General features: G+C 36.9%; 1 protein-coding gene across 1 annotated transcript in view; it reads left to right on the top strand.

Annotated features, from left to right (window-relative positions):
• LOC134653604 (semaphorin-2A) overlaps nt 1–17,129 on the top strand; it is a 151,685-nt gene that overhangs the window by 103,436 nt on the left and 31,120 nt on the right. Inside the window, exons 7-8 of the mRNA XM_063509001.1 lie at nt 8,186–8,462; nt 16,039–16,269. Coding sequence (XP_063365071.1) covers nt 8,186–8,462; nt 16,039–16,269 — 508 coding nt within the window. The remainder of the gene's footprint in view (nt 1–8,185; nt 8,463–16,038; nt 16,270–17,129) is intronic.

Raw genomic sequence — 17,129 nt, 5'->3', positions numbered from 1 at the left:
ACTTCTAGAATAATTATTCCGTTTTTTATTCCGCATTTAAAATAAAAGTCACATGATTTATTCACCTTAATTTTATTCTAAAATAACTAGTGCAAGAATTATTTTAATTCAAATCGATTTGAATAAGAATAAAATTTGTGTTTTTATTCTTATTCTTATTCAAGTTAATTTTTGCCCAACTCTGGTATCCCCTGACTATTCTAATATTACTTAATAACATCCACTGTACTGTACCATATGTTCTTGTGAATAAACGTTCATTCATTCATTCAATAATGGGTACAAAACGTGTTTGTATTTTTAAACATAGTAACATCACTCAAATAGCTATAAACAAACAAATGGTGTAAACTTGAAAGTCGACGTCTGTAATTTACATTTAAGTAAGTTTGTAAAGTCATGAAAGAGCAATCCTAGACAAAAGTTATTTGCTCATCCAATAAGTCTTTTAGCTCCGTAATAAAATAAAAACAGAGCTATTTCAAGGACTAAATCGTAAAACTTTATTACACTTCAATTCGCACAAATGCTACAAATGTAAAAATAATTCGCAACACTATTTGACTGAAATAATTGGGTGGTATAAAATAAATAGAGTGTGTATAATCTGTGTTTTGAGTTATGCGTTCACTCCCTTTCGTGGAGGGCGCGTCAGTTTCAAAAATTGAGTGAAATCACATGTGGGTACGCGATTGGTAAAAATGACATAGTCCAGCGTCTGAATGCACAACGATTAAGTTCGTACAATAATATTTTATATTTATACGAGTATGAATTTTAATAATACATGAAAAAAGATGGAATGTTACGTTAAGTATTTTTTTGTTGTTTAATTGGCTTTTAATTAGTAGATCAGTACGAGTGTCAGAAAAGCTTCCGCGATAAACTATAAATATAAAGTCTTGACAAGGTTTATTTTTTCTTTACGTTTTTATTTTATTTTATGAGTAGGGAGGTAAGGTTTATTTATTTAAACTTTATTGCACAAAAAAAAAACTTATCGTACAAAAGGCGGACTTAATGCCAAAAGCATTCTCTACCAGTCAACCTTACGGCAAAGCAGAGAGATTGTAAAGATAAAGATAGTTTATTCAAGTAGGCATAATTACAATGCGCTTATGAACGTCAAATGCGCTATGTGGACTAGGTTCGATGATAATAAGATAATAACAATACATATTTGCAGATATGGTTTAAAGCAATATAGGTATCCATTCTTAATAATAGCACTATACGCCAAATTTACCTTATGACATATGCAATCACGCGCGCAGACCACCCGAACCGCTGCAAAACCACCCGAGCGACTCATATTTGCAGCAACCACCAATATATCTGTTACAAATGGCTGTTTGCGATTGGACGGTTATTGGAAACAAATGACAGTATTCTGCGCGTTTCTGATATTACCTTTTTATATTTTTTTCCTCTCGCTGTAATGAATTTATTGTTTACCATTTGTAAAACAAGTGAGCGGAAACGACAGGAAATTTCGTTGTATTTTTAGTCAGTAAGTACCCGTTTCATAAGGAAACTCAGTCTCGGAAATCTGAAACACAAAAAAAAAAACAAAAGGACAAATAAATTAAGGTTGTAAGTTTATAAATAGTCTCCAGGATAAGTGTTTATTTCAAATCTATTTATTTATGTATTAGTGCATACAAAAATGTCAAAAATGTAGGTACATTATATTATTAACGGATAACAGTAATCAATTTAATCAGAATGACTATCCCTTTGCAAAAATTTCCAAATGGTTGTCGAACAAAAACCGAGCGCTAAAGATCGCACACTTCATCAGGCAGTGTTTTATTATTGTTTCAGTTCATTTGGTTCCTGGGAGAGGAACTGATCGAAGCTTTCAATTTAAATGGAAACAATCAATAAGCGCGGCTTATCGCATATTGTTCCAATAAGATAAATGCGCGAGTTTTAAATCTGCCGTAGGTACAAATCGTTGTATTGTTGGTAAAGAGGACATAAACAAATGAATGATGGGGTCTTTTAGATTGCATGGGACTTGTATTGCCTATTTATCTTCGCATGTTTTGCGTATTTTTTCCTTGTTTACTCATTTTGTTAATTTGAAGGTACAAAAAAAATACTTTCACGGTTTATTCTATTTTGGTATTTACAGTTTTGTCTGCAAATCAATTTTAAAGTTTAAAGCATCTACGAGTATGGATACTTACTATTTCCGAACTTCAAATAGTTCTGTAAACTTTGGTGCTATACAAATCGATTACACTTTCGGTGTTTGCTAACCAAAATGTATTGTTGCTGCACTGTCCATTTTAATGTAGCTATGTAAGTTATGTTACTAACTGTAAAATACCGAAGAGTGTAAAATTTTAACATACGAAATAATCGCTTAAAAAAATATTCAAAGTAACATAAATAATTAAGTAATCCCACACGAGTGTAACTACTGATAAATAATTAAAATCACTCTTACACTACTATTCTAAAATTATCTGTAGCACTGCTAATTGTGAAACTATGTTTGACTCAATTGAATTTTATCAATTACTGCAATGGCATATGGAGGGTATCTAAATTCACGAGCAAAAAAATTTTTTTTTTCTCAATTGTTCGCATATTTCACAAACAATAAATTTCAATCCTATATTTCAAACTACTCTCTAGCATTGAAACATTGTATACGGTTATCTAAAATCCACAGTCGTATTTCACAGGCAATACTCGTACCGCTAGTCAGAGTCGCAGGTGCAATACCTATCCCACTCGGAATTAGGAGCCAATATCGCGCACGCTTTACGACTGTTGCTTTGTAGTTCCATTATAGTTTTATATCCCACAGTTTTAATGACAATTGGCGACTTCGTTAATCCTTTATACTCGCCTGGAATTGTTGTTTATACATAAACAACATTGTATTGTAAAGTTCGCTGAGACTTACAAAGTTTTAAAGTTTTCCTGCTTCAGGGCTGTGCATACGTAACTCGCGTTTTTCGGTCACAAAAAACCTCAATAAAACAGAAACAACAAAATAGTTCTGGAAGTCGTTTAAATATGTATGCCGCAGGTAAGCCCGGCCTGTACCAAACTTCCCGTCATACTCGTATCTGCCAACTAACAAAACTCTGCTTATTTCTATTTTGGGAATGCAGAATTGAGCCAGTGTGTGCAAGTGATACGGGCTGTCAAAACTTGGTGTACTCTAACTTTGAGAGGATTCTGATTATGCTGACTTGCGTCTCGTGGGATCTTGGTGCTTTAGAGGAATACTTAACTTTCTGATGTAACGTAAAGATTGATCTACTACGGAGTGGTTTATTAGGTCTTTTCTTTTTAAGAGTTCTCAAAAAACTAATTAAATTTAATAGTTACTTGAAAAGAAATCGAAACATTGCTACTTATTAAAATGTTACAAAAGTTTGTGTTTCATAATAGTACTAACATAATTATAATAAGATTTACCTCCGACGTTTCGAGGACGGTGTTGTCCCCGTGGTCTCGGAGAAGACTCTCGAGGTAAATCTTTAAACTTAGATACGCGATTAAGTCCCGTTGTATAATTCAATAATGTGTAAAAATCGTTAAAGTTTAAATCCGTGGTATAATTATAATAACATTGTAACCATAAAAAACGGCCACGGTCCTGCCCTGCACTTATCTCCTTTTTGAACGTCCATTACTCGCAACATCATCGTCTATGCTCTTGACGGCCAAGATGAAGTCTGTCTAAAACCTGATAAATTTACTAAGCGATCTAAATAACTACTATATAGTTCTTTTAAACCAACGATGGTATTATTTAAATATTATGTTTTTATTGATACTATCGCCCTATCACCTCATTACTAGAAATTCTCTTCTAAATTACGTTCCAACCTAAATTTATAGTTCAGCTCCCGCCATTAATATCGCACACATTAGATATCTTAGACAACAAAGCAAAGCATCGTTATGAATTCAGATCGCTCCCCTGTTATTACTTATTAGCTGATAGTGACAACGTTGTCAAAACTTTGTCGCTCCTAGCGATCTACAATTTTAGGTCCCTACTGTGTTTGAAAGTTTAATTCTGTACACGCAGTGACAGGCAACTCCGTTAATACACTGTAACAATTATCTAACTCTAACATGACTCGTGCTTACAATAGATATAGACATCGACAAAATTAATCAGCCTTGTAATTCTGTTCGAAATTAAGTGTAGGTACCGTCTTATCCTCCTAATTGAATCTGAAGAAGATTACAACATTTGAATTCGTAATTATAGCACTATATCAAAACCACTTCCAGATGAATTTCCCAGTGGACTATTTCGGTTTTATTTCGCTGGTATTCCTAGGGCAGGCTCCTTGTCTTCGCGACACGCTGGTGCGACGGGCAACGAGGTCATCTTAACAATTCAGTCGGGTCTCTTGTGAAATGGGCTATTTTTGCAGTTAAAACTTTTACGAAATAGTGAAGATTTAACGTGCTAGGTTACAAGTAATTACGTGCAGGGTTCGCGTAGCCGTTAATTTAGCCTTCATTGCAGCTAATGCAATTTATGGCGAATCCTACTTTTAGTTCGGGCGTGTAATTACTTTGCTAGTTTTTTTATTTATAAGGAATAGAAGAGAAGGATTTAATTATGCTTTGACATTTTTATTTTCCTTTATCAAGACAAAATATTTTGTTTATTTGTACATCACTAAACACAATACATACAATTTTAAGGAATATAATGTAATCTTTACCAACTTTTCGTTTATAAAATTATTGTACGATAATATTCGTACCATAAAATCAGCATCAATAGTAGCGAGCAAAATAACGCGGCCGAAAGCATCTGCCTCACTCTAATAGTTATAAATAGTGATATATATCTACAGTCGCTTTTAAAGTTATACATTATCTCTTTACATAAGGCAACATATTGGAGAAAAGTAGATAATTCTAACGCGAATTCTCATCTGCTAATATTATACTATAGCATACGTAAACAATAACAACATCCAGTGAAAACAACAACCATTCGATGTAACAAGTCATCATTATCCCCGCTGTTCACAAAAACCGAATGAAATTTCCGTTTTTCAGCTTACACAGCATTCACAGCGACTGTCTCCAAAGTTTCTTGCGCCTGATATACGTATTCACATTGTATCGGGAAGCCATTGTCGTATTTCATGGGCGTATCTCCAGGTGCCAACTACGAGCATCTCATGTCCGCTGTTTTACATTGTAAAACTGCTGGTTTAAAATATATTTTGCACTTCATGTTTGCATAGTGGCATTTTTCACTTTATATGTACTATTTTTGTTAGAGACGGGTTTGAGCTGATACTTTTATTTGTGCCTATACACGGACATCAGAATGATATTTGAATCATGTTATTTAAGTAGTTATCGTGCATTTCGCTAATTGTCCGTACATGTACCGTGGGCGAGACGCACGATAACTTAATAATATGGTTCAAATATCATTATGATGTCAGTGTACGTTCGAAATTCGAATGCGCCTGTTAGTAAGAGCGATTACAAGGCGAGGTAACAAAATGTAAATTGGATTGGAACGTCTTAATATTATAGTAAACTTATAGCGCTAAATTTACATTTCAATATTTACCAAGCATAACATTCGTTAGAAATTATAATATTTAGTTAACAATAAATTTGTAATCTTATAATTAAGGTGAGATCATGGACAGTGAGATCATGTACCTACTCAACTAGGTATGTGATAATTTTAATACACTGTTTTGAAATCTATTACAACTTAAATGAAATATCATTACAAATCTTATTGTAAGAAGTGCATATACGAGCATATAAGAGTTAAGAGCCATACGATAAACCATTCAACTACGTTAGGTATATGTACTGATGTGTTCTTTGTCTATCACGTGTTTAACGGTTGCTTCTGCTGTATCTCAAACTTTGTAGTTTTCCTCGCTCGGATGACAGAAGTGCAAGTATTTTGTACTTAAGCTAAGGTAATCTAAAAGTTATCTTTCTTTTATGCGAAGTTGCGAGTGTTGCGACTATGAAAGTAAACTAACGGAAACAAGACAGACAGAGATCTTCGTGTCATTAAGTAGTTAGGTTCTTGTTATTTCGAATCTCCTCTTCTGCGAATGAAGTGTCTGAAATAAATATTCGTTATAGAAAGGTATTGATGGGACCGCAATAAAACCAGTAATGGAACGTTATTAAAATGCGAACCCAACAAAGATGTAAATCCGGCGACTGTCAACTTTTATTGAATGCTACCTCGTTACGGCGTCATCGAACGCTCCGTTCCGTCACTGAAAAGCTTTCTAGATGCTAATTTCGTAAATAAACAAAAGCAAAAGGCCTAATGAGGGGCGCTCGCGGGTCCGTCGACAAACTTTCTTATTCTACAAGGGGAGCTCTTCCGTCCGATCCATTTGCTTGTTTATCCTGGACTTAGGATGGCACCCAAACGCAAAGGAAAATAATACAGCCCTAGTGAGTTTGAAAGTAAACGCCTGCTGTGGTTTTCAGCGGGGTTTAGAGTTCGCAGTTGAGTTTACAGTGTTTAGGAATACAAGCAGTGATGCGGTGTGCTTAGTGCCTAGTATCTGACAATGTTTTCCAACAAACGGTGACCTGAAAGTTAAAGCAAACATGGGTTTTGTCGTCGATTGTTATTTTACTACACCACTTTGTTATTCTGCTAGATTTTATTAACAATACCTACTTTAAGTATATTGAAGTACTCGTAAGCAAGAGTATAAAGCTAAATACATATGTATTAAAATACATAAGCGTAGGTACCTACAAGTTTTTTGGCAAATATTTATTTCATTTTTAAAACAGGCTTTTATACTTGACTGTACTTTTTTTTTCAACAGACAGCTAACTGATCGAGAAATTGTAACAAATCATGACACAATTCGTTTGCATTATTTTGTCACAGAGTTCCCATGGCCACCTCTTGTATCCATCATCTGATCAGCACGATGGTACCATAATATTGCACTGTCATCCAAATTACATAGTTATGTGACCTATGTGAAGTTTCAGCTCAATTGAATAACGGGAAGTGGGTCTAATTTAGCTCAAAAGATTTGGCCCGAACACATTGCAAGTTAAATAAACGTTTGTAAAAGTACATGTGTTATTGCGTCAGACATTAAAGTCATTATGCCTGTGATTCCAACCATTCCAAAAAAACTAACCATTTACATTGTAATACATATTAAATGTAATTTGTTGTTTTCAATCACTTTCTGTAAATCTGTTACAAAATAAATTCCTGTCTTGTCATTCTATTTTGAATTAATCAATAGGTACTTACAGCTTGCATTAATCGCTGCTAACACTTTGTCTTTTAACCGTTACAGGGACTTAATATACGTGAAGGGTCCCATCGGTTCCCAGTGTAAGGCGGTTGTTTTCCCGAGCTGCGGCCGCGCGGCACGTTCTCGCATGCCTAATTTAATCCTGGGCTTATTGAAATAAAAACGACATAGGTTTTCGACAGGTGCCCCGCCGAGGGGAGCGGGGGCCGGGTCACAGGTGGCCCCGATGGTCGCAGCGTCGTTAAAATTTACATAAAGTCTCAATCCACGACGACGGCCGCCCTGCCCACCCCCACGTTTATGCTACATTTAGTAATTTTATGATAATTTCGAAAACCGTACCGCCACCCATCGCATTATACTAATAGAGGAATTCTCCGGAGGACCGAGCGATGCCGGAAAAATGTTCCATCGCTTCAAAATAATAAGTTTAGGTTAATAAATCGTGTTGAACGTGAAGCGGCCGTAAATTTTTGGAAAAATTAATAGCAGATGTGTTGTTGAGTCGAGCAAACCGGGGGCCAGTTGGCTGCTACTGACTTTGAAACGCATAAATCCACTCGTTACGGTATGCTTTTTACAAGTGTTTTAGATTAATGGCGCATAAAATCGAAGTGCTCACGCGTAAAAATTCAAATATTTTTCCCGTTTTAGTGTCGCTTAGGGAAATTAGGTAGTCGAACTTACCTATATAAAAGTATTTTACCAGATGGGAGAGACTAAAATAACATAGGTATACAAAAATACCTAAACCATTTGCGAAAATATTGGGCTACTAAACGATCGCTAGAGACCTTCCGTTTTATCTTTTATCTCTCAATAGAGAAATCAAATCGCGCACAACAAAGGTAACGTCGGACGTGATCACGTAATAGAAATAAAATGTTATTTTTTTGTTGCAGTCCAACCTGACTCACCTGCCGCGGCACGCACGGACCCCAGTGCCGGGCATCGGGATGGGAGTCGCTAAGTGCCCATACGATCCGGCGGACAACTCGACGGCCCTGTGGGTCGAGAGAGGGAACCCGGGCGACCTGCCCGCGCTCTACTCCGGCACCAACGCGGAGTTCACTAAGGCCGACACAGTCATCTTCAGAACCGATCTGCATAATTTGACGACGGGACGACAAGAGTATGCGTTCAAGAGGACGCTCAAGTATGACTCCAAATGGCTCGACAGTAAGTGCATTTTAAAATTATTTGTAACGGTCATCTGCTATTTTGATCTGCATTTTATGTTCACTGTAATGTTTGAAAATATTGCTGCCATTTATTTTGTATAATACTACAATAATGTTGAAACATCTGAAATAAAGCTGTGAAGGATGTTCGTCATTGATATTAAATCAGATTACGATATCTTTATAAAACAATGACATTTGGATTTAATCGAGCGACTACATCATGTCATTATCCTTAATCGTATTAATAAATAATCGAGTGAGGGTTAATTCGGGTACAAAACAATAAATGCGTGACGTGGAGTAATCCCTAGCGACGACCCAAATTATCTATGCTGACCATACGCCATAGATTCGGAAACATATCTAAATCGAATAACTGATGTAAGTAGGTATAGAAAATTGTACTGTACCCAATTAAAGTTACCTAATACTATTTACCTAGTCACACTAATTAGATTTCATGTCAGTAAAATGACTGGTTTTGTTTTCTACACCCTATGTTTATCATATTAAATAATTCGTATTAATGTGGTTTAGACCCGGATAATTTTAGTACACTTCTCTGCTATGTAAAACAATACCTTCTTTTTAATTACAATAGGTATTTCATTAGTGACGTTGTACTTACACTGCTCAGTGACCCAAAAAAGATCTTAGACTCCGACACGAAAGCACTCCATTATTTCGTAATAGGACGCTTAATCACAACTTTATGAAGCCCAATAGCCAAACCCTCGTATTCTTGTAAAGCAATTTCATACTCGTATGTTAGTAATTCGAGTATATTTGGCCGCTTATTCTATGTAGCTACAAACACTTTTACGAAAACTTTATACTAAGAGAATCCTTGACATTTATTCCGATATGTGGCGTCCAAGATGATAAGTGTTTGTCGACAAACGCATATCGAAAAGTAGAAACTTATCGCGGTGACATGTGAGCGAAAAGTCTCGTGATTATTTCCACAATACCACTTGGCTAGACCCCTTATCAGAAAAAAATATAGTGCATTGGAAACAGATTCCAAACATCAATCAAACAATAAAATTAGGTTCACTATCCACGAATTCTAATCTTTACCCGCTTGGCATTCGTGCCACAATAACAACATAGAAATTACAACCCGACAAATTCGCTTAATTTCCATTAATGACGGTTAATAACAGTTTGTTCATTACACTCGTTCCTTTATTGGCCGTATTTCAGGGATTACAGTAGCGTTTTCAATTAACAACGTTTCCGTCAGATTTGTGTTCGTTCACATTTTCAACACTAATTTAACCTTTATAAATTATCACTCCTACACACCCGAATACTGCTTCCTTCCTTTAGGTACCTTATTTCACGGTGAATTACATTTTGGAATATAATACGAAACCTTCCCAAATTATTGAATTAATTAAGGTTTAAAGGCTTAAAATCACACACTGGTATACCTACCTACATTCTCCCTTTAATTTGAGAAGTATAAAATTAAAATGTAGTTTCAGATTATTTTAACGAAATGCTTATAAAGTAAGTCGTTGAAAGCATCAACTTTATGACTGTTATTACCATCTTTACTGCATAATATACTTTGTTGGAACCCCTGCACCTGGTCATGTCTTATTTAAGGCAACGTGCTGTATTTAATATTGCCAGGGAAATTTGCCTTCAGGAATAATAACTTCTAACCTCAGAGTAATACGACCGTAATTAGCCATTTATGCAACCTGCAGAAAATAGTGTCTTTAATTCTGTTTAATATGTTAAATAATAGGGCTCTAATATCTGTAAACAACATAATTTTACGGGCACTTTTTACAGCAGACAGATGCTTAAACAAATTAGTTTTACTACTTTTACTAACTGTTCCAACGATGATAAAACAATACCCAGAATCAAACTCCATTTGAATCAAGTTCACTGAACATTTTTTGTTCTAACAAACAATGGCTAATATTTGGACATGCTATGAAATAACAATGATTGCGCAATCATTGCTACATTCGAATAACAATATTGAATATTTTAGGCTTCAATTGTGGCGCCTACGTATAATGAAGCATAATAATGGTTGAACATGAACAGTGATTGTTAATAATCGATCTGACTAACATTCTTGTTTATTACCTATACGTCTAGACAAAATGTATTGTTAAAATTGATACAAATGTGTTCCCCAGCACGAATCCCACGATCTAAGGGCCCTTCACAAGAGTTGAATTTCTAAAAATCCGTCCTTTGCACGACAGCTTACGTATAGGGTCGTGATGCCCCTAAATTTTGTAGTTGGCCGAGTTCAGTGGTTTGCATTAATGATTGATCGAGGGCCATCCCTTTTACACTTTTACTAAATTAGATATCTGCATTAAAAAAAAATGTACTTTGAAGTCGGCTCAGTTTATATTTTAATGATTAATCTTTAATTTAAAACATAAAATACCTACTGTGAAAATTATACATACATACATACATACATATAATCACGCCTATTTCCCGGAGGGGTAGGCAGAGACCACGGATTTCCACTTGCTACGATCCTGACATACCTCTTTCGCTTCCGTTACTTTCATAATATTCCTCATACACGCTCGCCGGTTTAGGGTGCTCTTGACCTGGCCTTTCTTCAGGATTTCCCCGATCTGATCGAAGAAAGTCCGCCGAGGTCTGCCCCTTCCAACTCCCTCTTCTACTTCTCCCTTATACACTCTCTTTGTCAGCCTTCTTTCACTCATTCTTTCCATGTGTCCGAACCATCTCAACATACCTTTCTCAATTTTTGTCACTACATCTTCGTTCAGTCCACACTTTTCCCTTATCACACTGTTCCTAATTCTATCTTGTAATCTCACACCACACACACTTCTCAACGCTCTCATTTCCACTGCATTCACTTGGCTCTGATGCCTCTTCTGCCATACCCAACTTTCGCTACCATACATGAGTGTAGGCACCAACACCCCTCTATGCACAGCCAACCGTGCTTTTTGCGACACCTTTTGGCTGCTCATAAAAGCGTTAAGTGCCCCATTCACGCGATTTCCAGCATTCACTCTCCTTTCAATGTCCTTATCAGAATCAGAATCAGAATCAGAATCATTTATTTTGCTAGAACATTACACAGATGGTACAATTTGTCATGTCAGTAAATGGGTTACATGAAAGCATGTTCTGCCTCACTTGGCATGCAAAACTTACACTAAGTAATACATTTAGCCTAAGTTTACGATAACATTAAGTTTCTATAACTAATAATTCGATAATTCGGAAGCTAAGAAAATTATTATTATACAAAATTACAAATTTAAATAAAACATTATTATTAGTCATACAATTTCTCGAAATATTCCTGCAAGGAGTAATAAGGTCTGTTTAGTAAATAACATTTTAGCCTTTTTGTGAATTCATTTAAATTATTGCACTGTTTTATGTCACTACTTAAAAAATTATAAATTTTGATTCCATTGTACTCAACACTTCTTTTAAAATGTATATAATTATTTGATTTTGGTAATATAATATCGTTGTTATTTCTTAAGGCATGCAATCTGTTATTGAATTTACACTGGTAATTGGATTTGTTTTTGAAAATAAATATGCTAACCAAGAAAATGTATAATGAAATAACGGTCATTATTTTATGTTTAACAAAAAGTGGGCGACAGTGTTCCAGGGGCTTAGCTTTATCAATACATCTTACAGCTTTCTTTTGTAATATTAAGATGGTATTTATTAGAACACTGTTGCCCCATACCTCCAGACCATATCTTAGAATGCTCTCAAAATGTGCTTATCATGCTTACCGTCCCTAGTGAACAAGGTTCCCAGATACACAAACTCTTTCACTTGTTGCACTCTTTCTTGACCAATCAAAATCTCACAGTTAGTCATATTTTCTTCCTTTTCAAATACCATTACTTTCGTCTTGCTTACATTAATTTTCATTCCTTTCCTTTCAAAAGACCCATGCATTCTAGTTACCATCTCCTGCAACTCCTCGCCCGATGACGCTAGTAGTACCAGGTCATCAGCGTAAAGAAGACATTTGACGGGTAACCCACTCATTTTCAGCCCACATTCATCATTTCTCAAATCCTGCAAACTACTGTCCATGAACAGATTAAACAGCCACGGTGACGCTACACATCCCTGCCTAACACCCTTTTCGATGCTAAACCATTCAGTATACGATCCGTTTACTCTCACACAAGCACTGGAATCCTCATAGAGCGATTTCAGTGCCTGAATGAGACGGCCGCCCAATCCATACACAGACAGTACCGACCAAAATTCATTCCTCACCACTCTGTCATAAGCCTTTTCCAAATCCACGAAAGCGCAATAGACCTTTTGACCTTTGGCCAAATACTTCTCGGCTATGCATCGCAAGGAAAAGACTTGATCCGTACATCCCATACCCTTTCGGAATCCCGCTTGTGCATCCCATACTTGCTCATCGGTTTCTTTCACTACTCTTTCAATCAATATCTTTGCATACAATTTGCCGACGACGCTGAGTAAGCTAATGCCTCTGTAGTTTTTGCAATCCAGTTGTGATCCCTTTCCTTTGTAAAGAGGTACAATGACAGCCTTGCACCAGTCCCTGGGCACTTGACCGGTTCTAAAGCACAAATTGAAAAGGCGATACAACTGACTTGCTACAATGCCTTGTCCAGCTTTCAGCATCTCGACAGAAACCTTATCATATCCTGCAGCCTTTCCTGATTTCATTCCTTTCAACGCTTTCACAATTTCATCCATGCTAATACTATCTTCATTCTCCGACACGTTTTCAATACTTTCATCCAACTCCAAACTTGGCGTGTTTGCCTCCTCTCTGTCAAACAAACTTTCAAAATACTCTTTCCATCTTTTTAAGATGCATTCTTCCTCATTCACTAATCTTCCATTCTTGTCTTTTATTGACTTTAGCTCAGAATTCTGGGTGTTACCCCTGGCCAAACGAACGGACTTCCAGAAAAACTTTATATTTGCCTGGAAATCTTGAGAGAGCCTTTCTTCTATTTTATCTTTCTGTTCGTTTTTCTTTCTGTCTACTATTTTCTTTACAAACACTTTCATTCTTCTATAATCCCTTTTCGCTTCACTGACTTCGTCAAATGAAGCTAAGTGATTTCTTTGGTTAGCTCTTGTGGCTAACCAATCCAAATACAACTTTTTCTTCTCACACACTGCTTCTTGCACTTCTTTATCCCACCACACATTCTTCTCCTTTTTTCCTTTGTGCCTCTTACTTACTCCACATACTTCACTTGCCACACTTACTACTTTATTTTTAAAACTATTCCACAATGGTTCAGTCTCACTAAACTCATCCATACCTTCGAATTCGGTTTTTAATCTACTCTTATACTCATCATTTACTCCTTCTTCTTGCAAATTCTCCACTTTTATTCTTTTTAAATCGGTAGTAATTATATGGGGTCGTTGTCGCCAGCCTTTAAACAAGCCCCTTAATCGGCACATTACCAGAAAGTGGTCAGTATGGATACCCGACCCCCGATACACCCTGGAGTCGATAACATTCTTCCTAATTCTTTCATCCACTATCACAAAGTCAATCATACTTTTCCTTACATTCTCCGCCTCTCGAGTGTATAAATGTATCCATTTGTGGTCAAACATCGTGTTTGTTACACAAAGGTTCCACTCTTGGCAAATTTCTAACAAGCTTCTCCCATTCTCATTTATTCTTTCGTCACCGTACATTCCAAGAACATTTTCAAATCCGTCCCTTTTTACTCCTACCCAGCCATTGAAGTCACCTAACAAAATTAATCTTTCATTACCCTTACATACTTTCAAAACCTCTCTTAGTTCATCCCAAAATATCTGCCTGTCATCCCGAACGCGCTGTGAGTTGCTAGCACCCCGGTCTACTGGAGCGTAAACACCTACCAAAAATATGCGCATCAGTCCCACTTTCAGTCTAATCCACATCAGTCTGGAATTCACACATTCAAATTCTCTCACACACTCAGCCATTCTTGCGGAAAGTACAACACCAACTCCCTGACAGGCGCGATCCGAACTAGGCACCCCAGACCAATACGCCGTGTAGGTTCCATGCAAGGTGGTATCGCATCCTTTCCGTTTCGTCTCATTTACACACAAAATATCAATTTTTCTCTCATCCATCATCTGCAAAACCTCATTTAATTTATCTTCCATTCCTCCTCCAACATTCAGCGTAGCAAAGCGGCTCTCCGTGAGCCGCTTGTCGCCCCCGCGAGAAACGAGACGTGACGGGTGGCGTACCACGTCGCCGCCATTCGGATGATTATTATTATTTTGAATCTCCATTGCGTTCCCACGAGTAATAGGGATTTAAATGTCCACAACAGCAGAGCCCTGTACTGAAGCAAGGCGGTTCACCACTGTGTCCTGTGACCGCCAACACAGACACCCTCCGTTCATCGCCAGTACTACCCTCTGGCTATGCATCCCTCGGCACGGGTCGGCTAACACCTTGGATTTGGGGGTTTTATATTGGAGTTTTCCTTCTCCTAGACGGGTTGCAGCACGATGCTAACGAGACCCATCTCCCCGGGTTATATTTTGGAGTTTTCCTTCTCCTAGACGGGTTGCAGCACAATGCTAACGAGGCCCATCTCCCCGCAAGGCCCATCTCCCCGCAAGGCCCATCTCCCCGCATGTGAAAATTATCACCACGTACAACATATTCATTAAACAATTTAATAGCCCGGGCTTTATCGAAACTATTAATTACGGTGAAGCCAAATTTATCGCCGCAATAATTTTAAAAGATTAGCAGACGCTCGCGGAATCCTTATTTAAAATTACATCCTTTGCAGTCAGCAAAGCATATTGTATAAGATTTAGTATCAGTGAACAATGGAAATATAGAGATATTGACTGGGAACGTGTGCTCGTAATCCAGGACGCGTGGCGATTTCATTACGGCGGCTAATAAGCACTTATTAATGTCGTCCACCGCCCGCTTTCTATGACATAATCGACACCCGCCGTTTCATCTAATATTTATTGCACGTCACATCGAATAACAGCAATTTGATATTACAGCATTAACATGGGAACGGCTGTCCCGAATACATGAAATCGGTTATTGACTAAATTACATTGAGGTTATTATTGTAATTTATTTAGTGATTTTCTCTAATAATTATAGTATTAAATTTGGAGCTAATCCAACTGGGTATCGGAAATAGTGGCGCAGTTGGTGCTAATAATTAGAATTATCTACAGTCTATTAAACCAATTATTGGATACCGTTTTCAGCGAGTATTATATTTGCCAAACTTACAAATCACGAGCTAACAATAAATATTTGTCCGTTTTCAGTAAGGGTCAGGAATCTATAGTACCAAAATTCAGCAAAATTATACCTTTCGGTATTTTACTACTGCTAATTTTGACACTAAATAGTTTATACCTAAATATGTAGGTAATATATTCGAAAAAAGGAGCGAACTGCTATCACGTAAAAAATATGACATTTGTTGTTTTGGTTACATAGTTTTTGTCTTGTTATTCACTCTTCGATGGTTGCCCCGTATAACAGCTACTAACTATTCGTTTGTTTCTAGAACCGAACTTCGTTGGCTCCTTCGAAGTCGGCGAGTACGTACTGTTCTTCTTCCGCGAGACGGCCGTGGAGTACATCAACTGTGGCAAGGCGGTGTACTCGCGCGTGGCGCGCGTCTGCAAGCGCGACACCGGCGGAAAGAACATCCTCAGCCAGAACTGGGCCACGTATCTCAAGGCGCGCCTCAACTGCAGCATCCCTGGGGAGTTCCCGTTCTACTTCAACGAGATACGTGAGTTATAAATACTTAGTTTTTGGGACTCTGGTTACCGACGATCGTAATTAAATAAATCTATTGAAACAAGCCTTAGTGTTGTGTAGTGGTAAATAAGCTTTTATGAACCAAAGGGAGCCACCGTGCTAATGGGAGGATTTCTTTATTTGTTCCTTTAACATTCGCGATACTACAGTAATAAAAAGGCTAATTAACCGGGCACCTAAAATATTAAACAGGAACTTTCATTGGGCATATAATAATATAATTTGGCTGTGCGTTAATATTTTAGCCTCAAATATAATCATCATATTATTAAAAAAACTGGCAGCAAAATCAAGCCACCTAAAAAAATTATAGGGAACTTAAAGTGATAGGTTGGCGTCTAAAATAATAAATTGGCAACTAATATTGTAAAACGATCATAAAATTTAGTTGTCATCTAGTTGTTCACACCTAAGTAATCAACTAATCATAACTGAGCATATCGTTTCTGCTAGGTAGTATTTTAACACGAAAGCAGTTATATTTAATGTATATTGGTCACTTTTTACACAAAACACCTCAAATTAATTTACCAATACGCAATGGTCAGTATACTTATAGTCGAAATTTCTAATCATGAAACGCCTAATGGCCATTATAACATTAGATCTTTAAATTTTTAATTACTAATTTCAATAGTTACCACTGTGTTCTGCTAGAGTCAACAGATAGGTGCGACGACGAGCGAAGCGAGGAGGTTGACCAAACAAAATATTTAATTAAAAAGAACTTCATTTTTTAATGAATAGATAGCCGTTTTCTTTTTAAAATGTGCTTCATAAATGGTCTCCAATATATTAATTCAGTTGCCAAATAAATACTTGGTACCTGCC

Source organism: Cydia amplana, chromosome 13, assembly GCF_948474715.1.
Source record: "Cydia amplana chromosome 13, ilCydAmpl1.1, whole genome shotgun sequence".
Taxonomy (NCBI): Eukaryota; Metazoa; Arthropoda; class Insecta; order Lepidoptera; family Tortricidae; genus Cydia; species Cydia amplana.
Note: the sequence above shows the minus strand (reverse complement) of the source record. Positions and strands in the feature narration are given on the sequence as shown.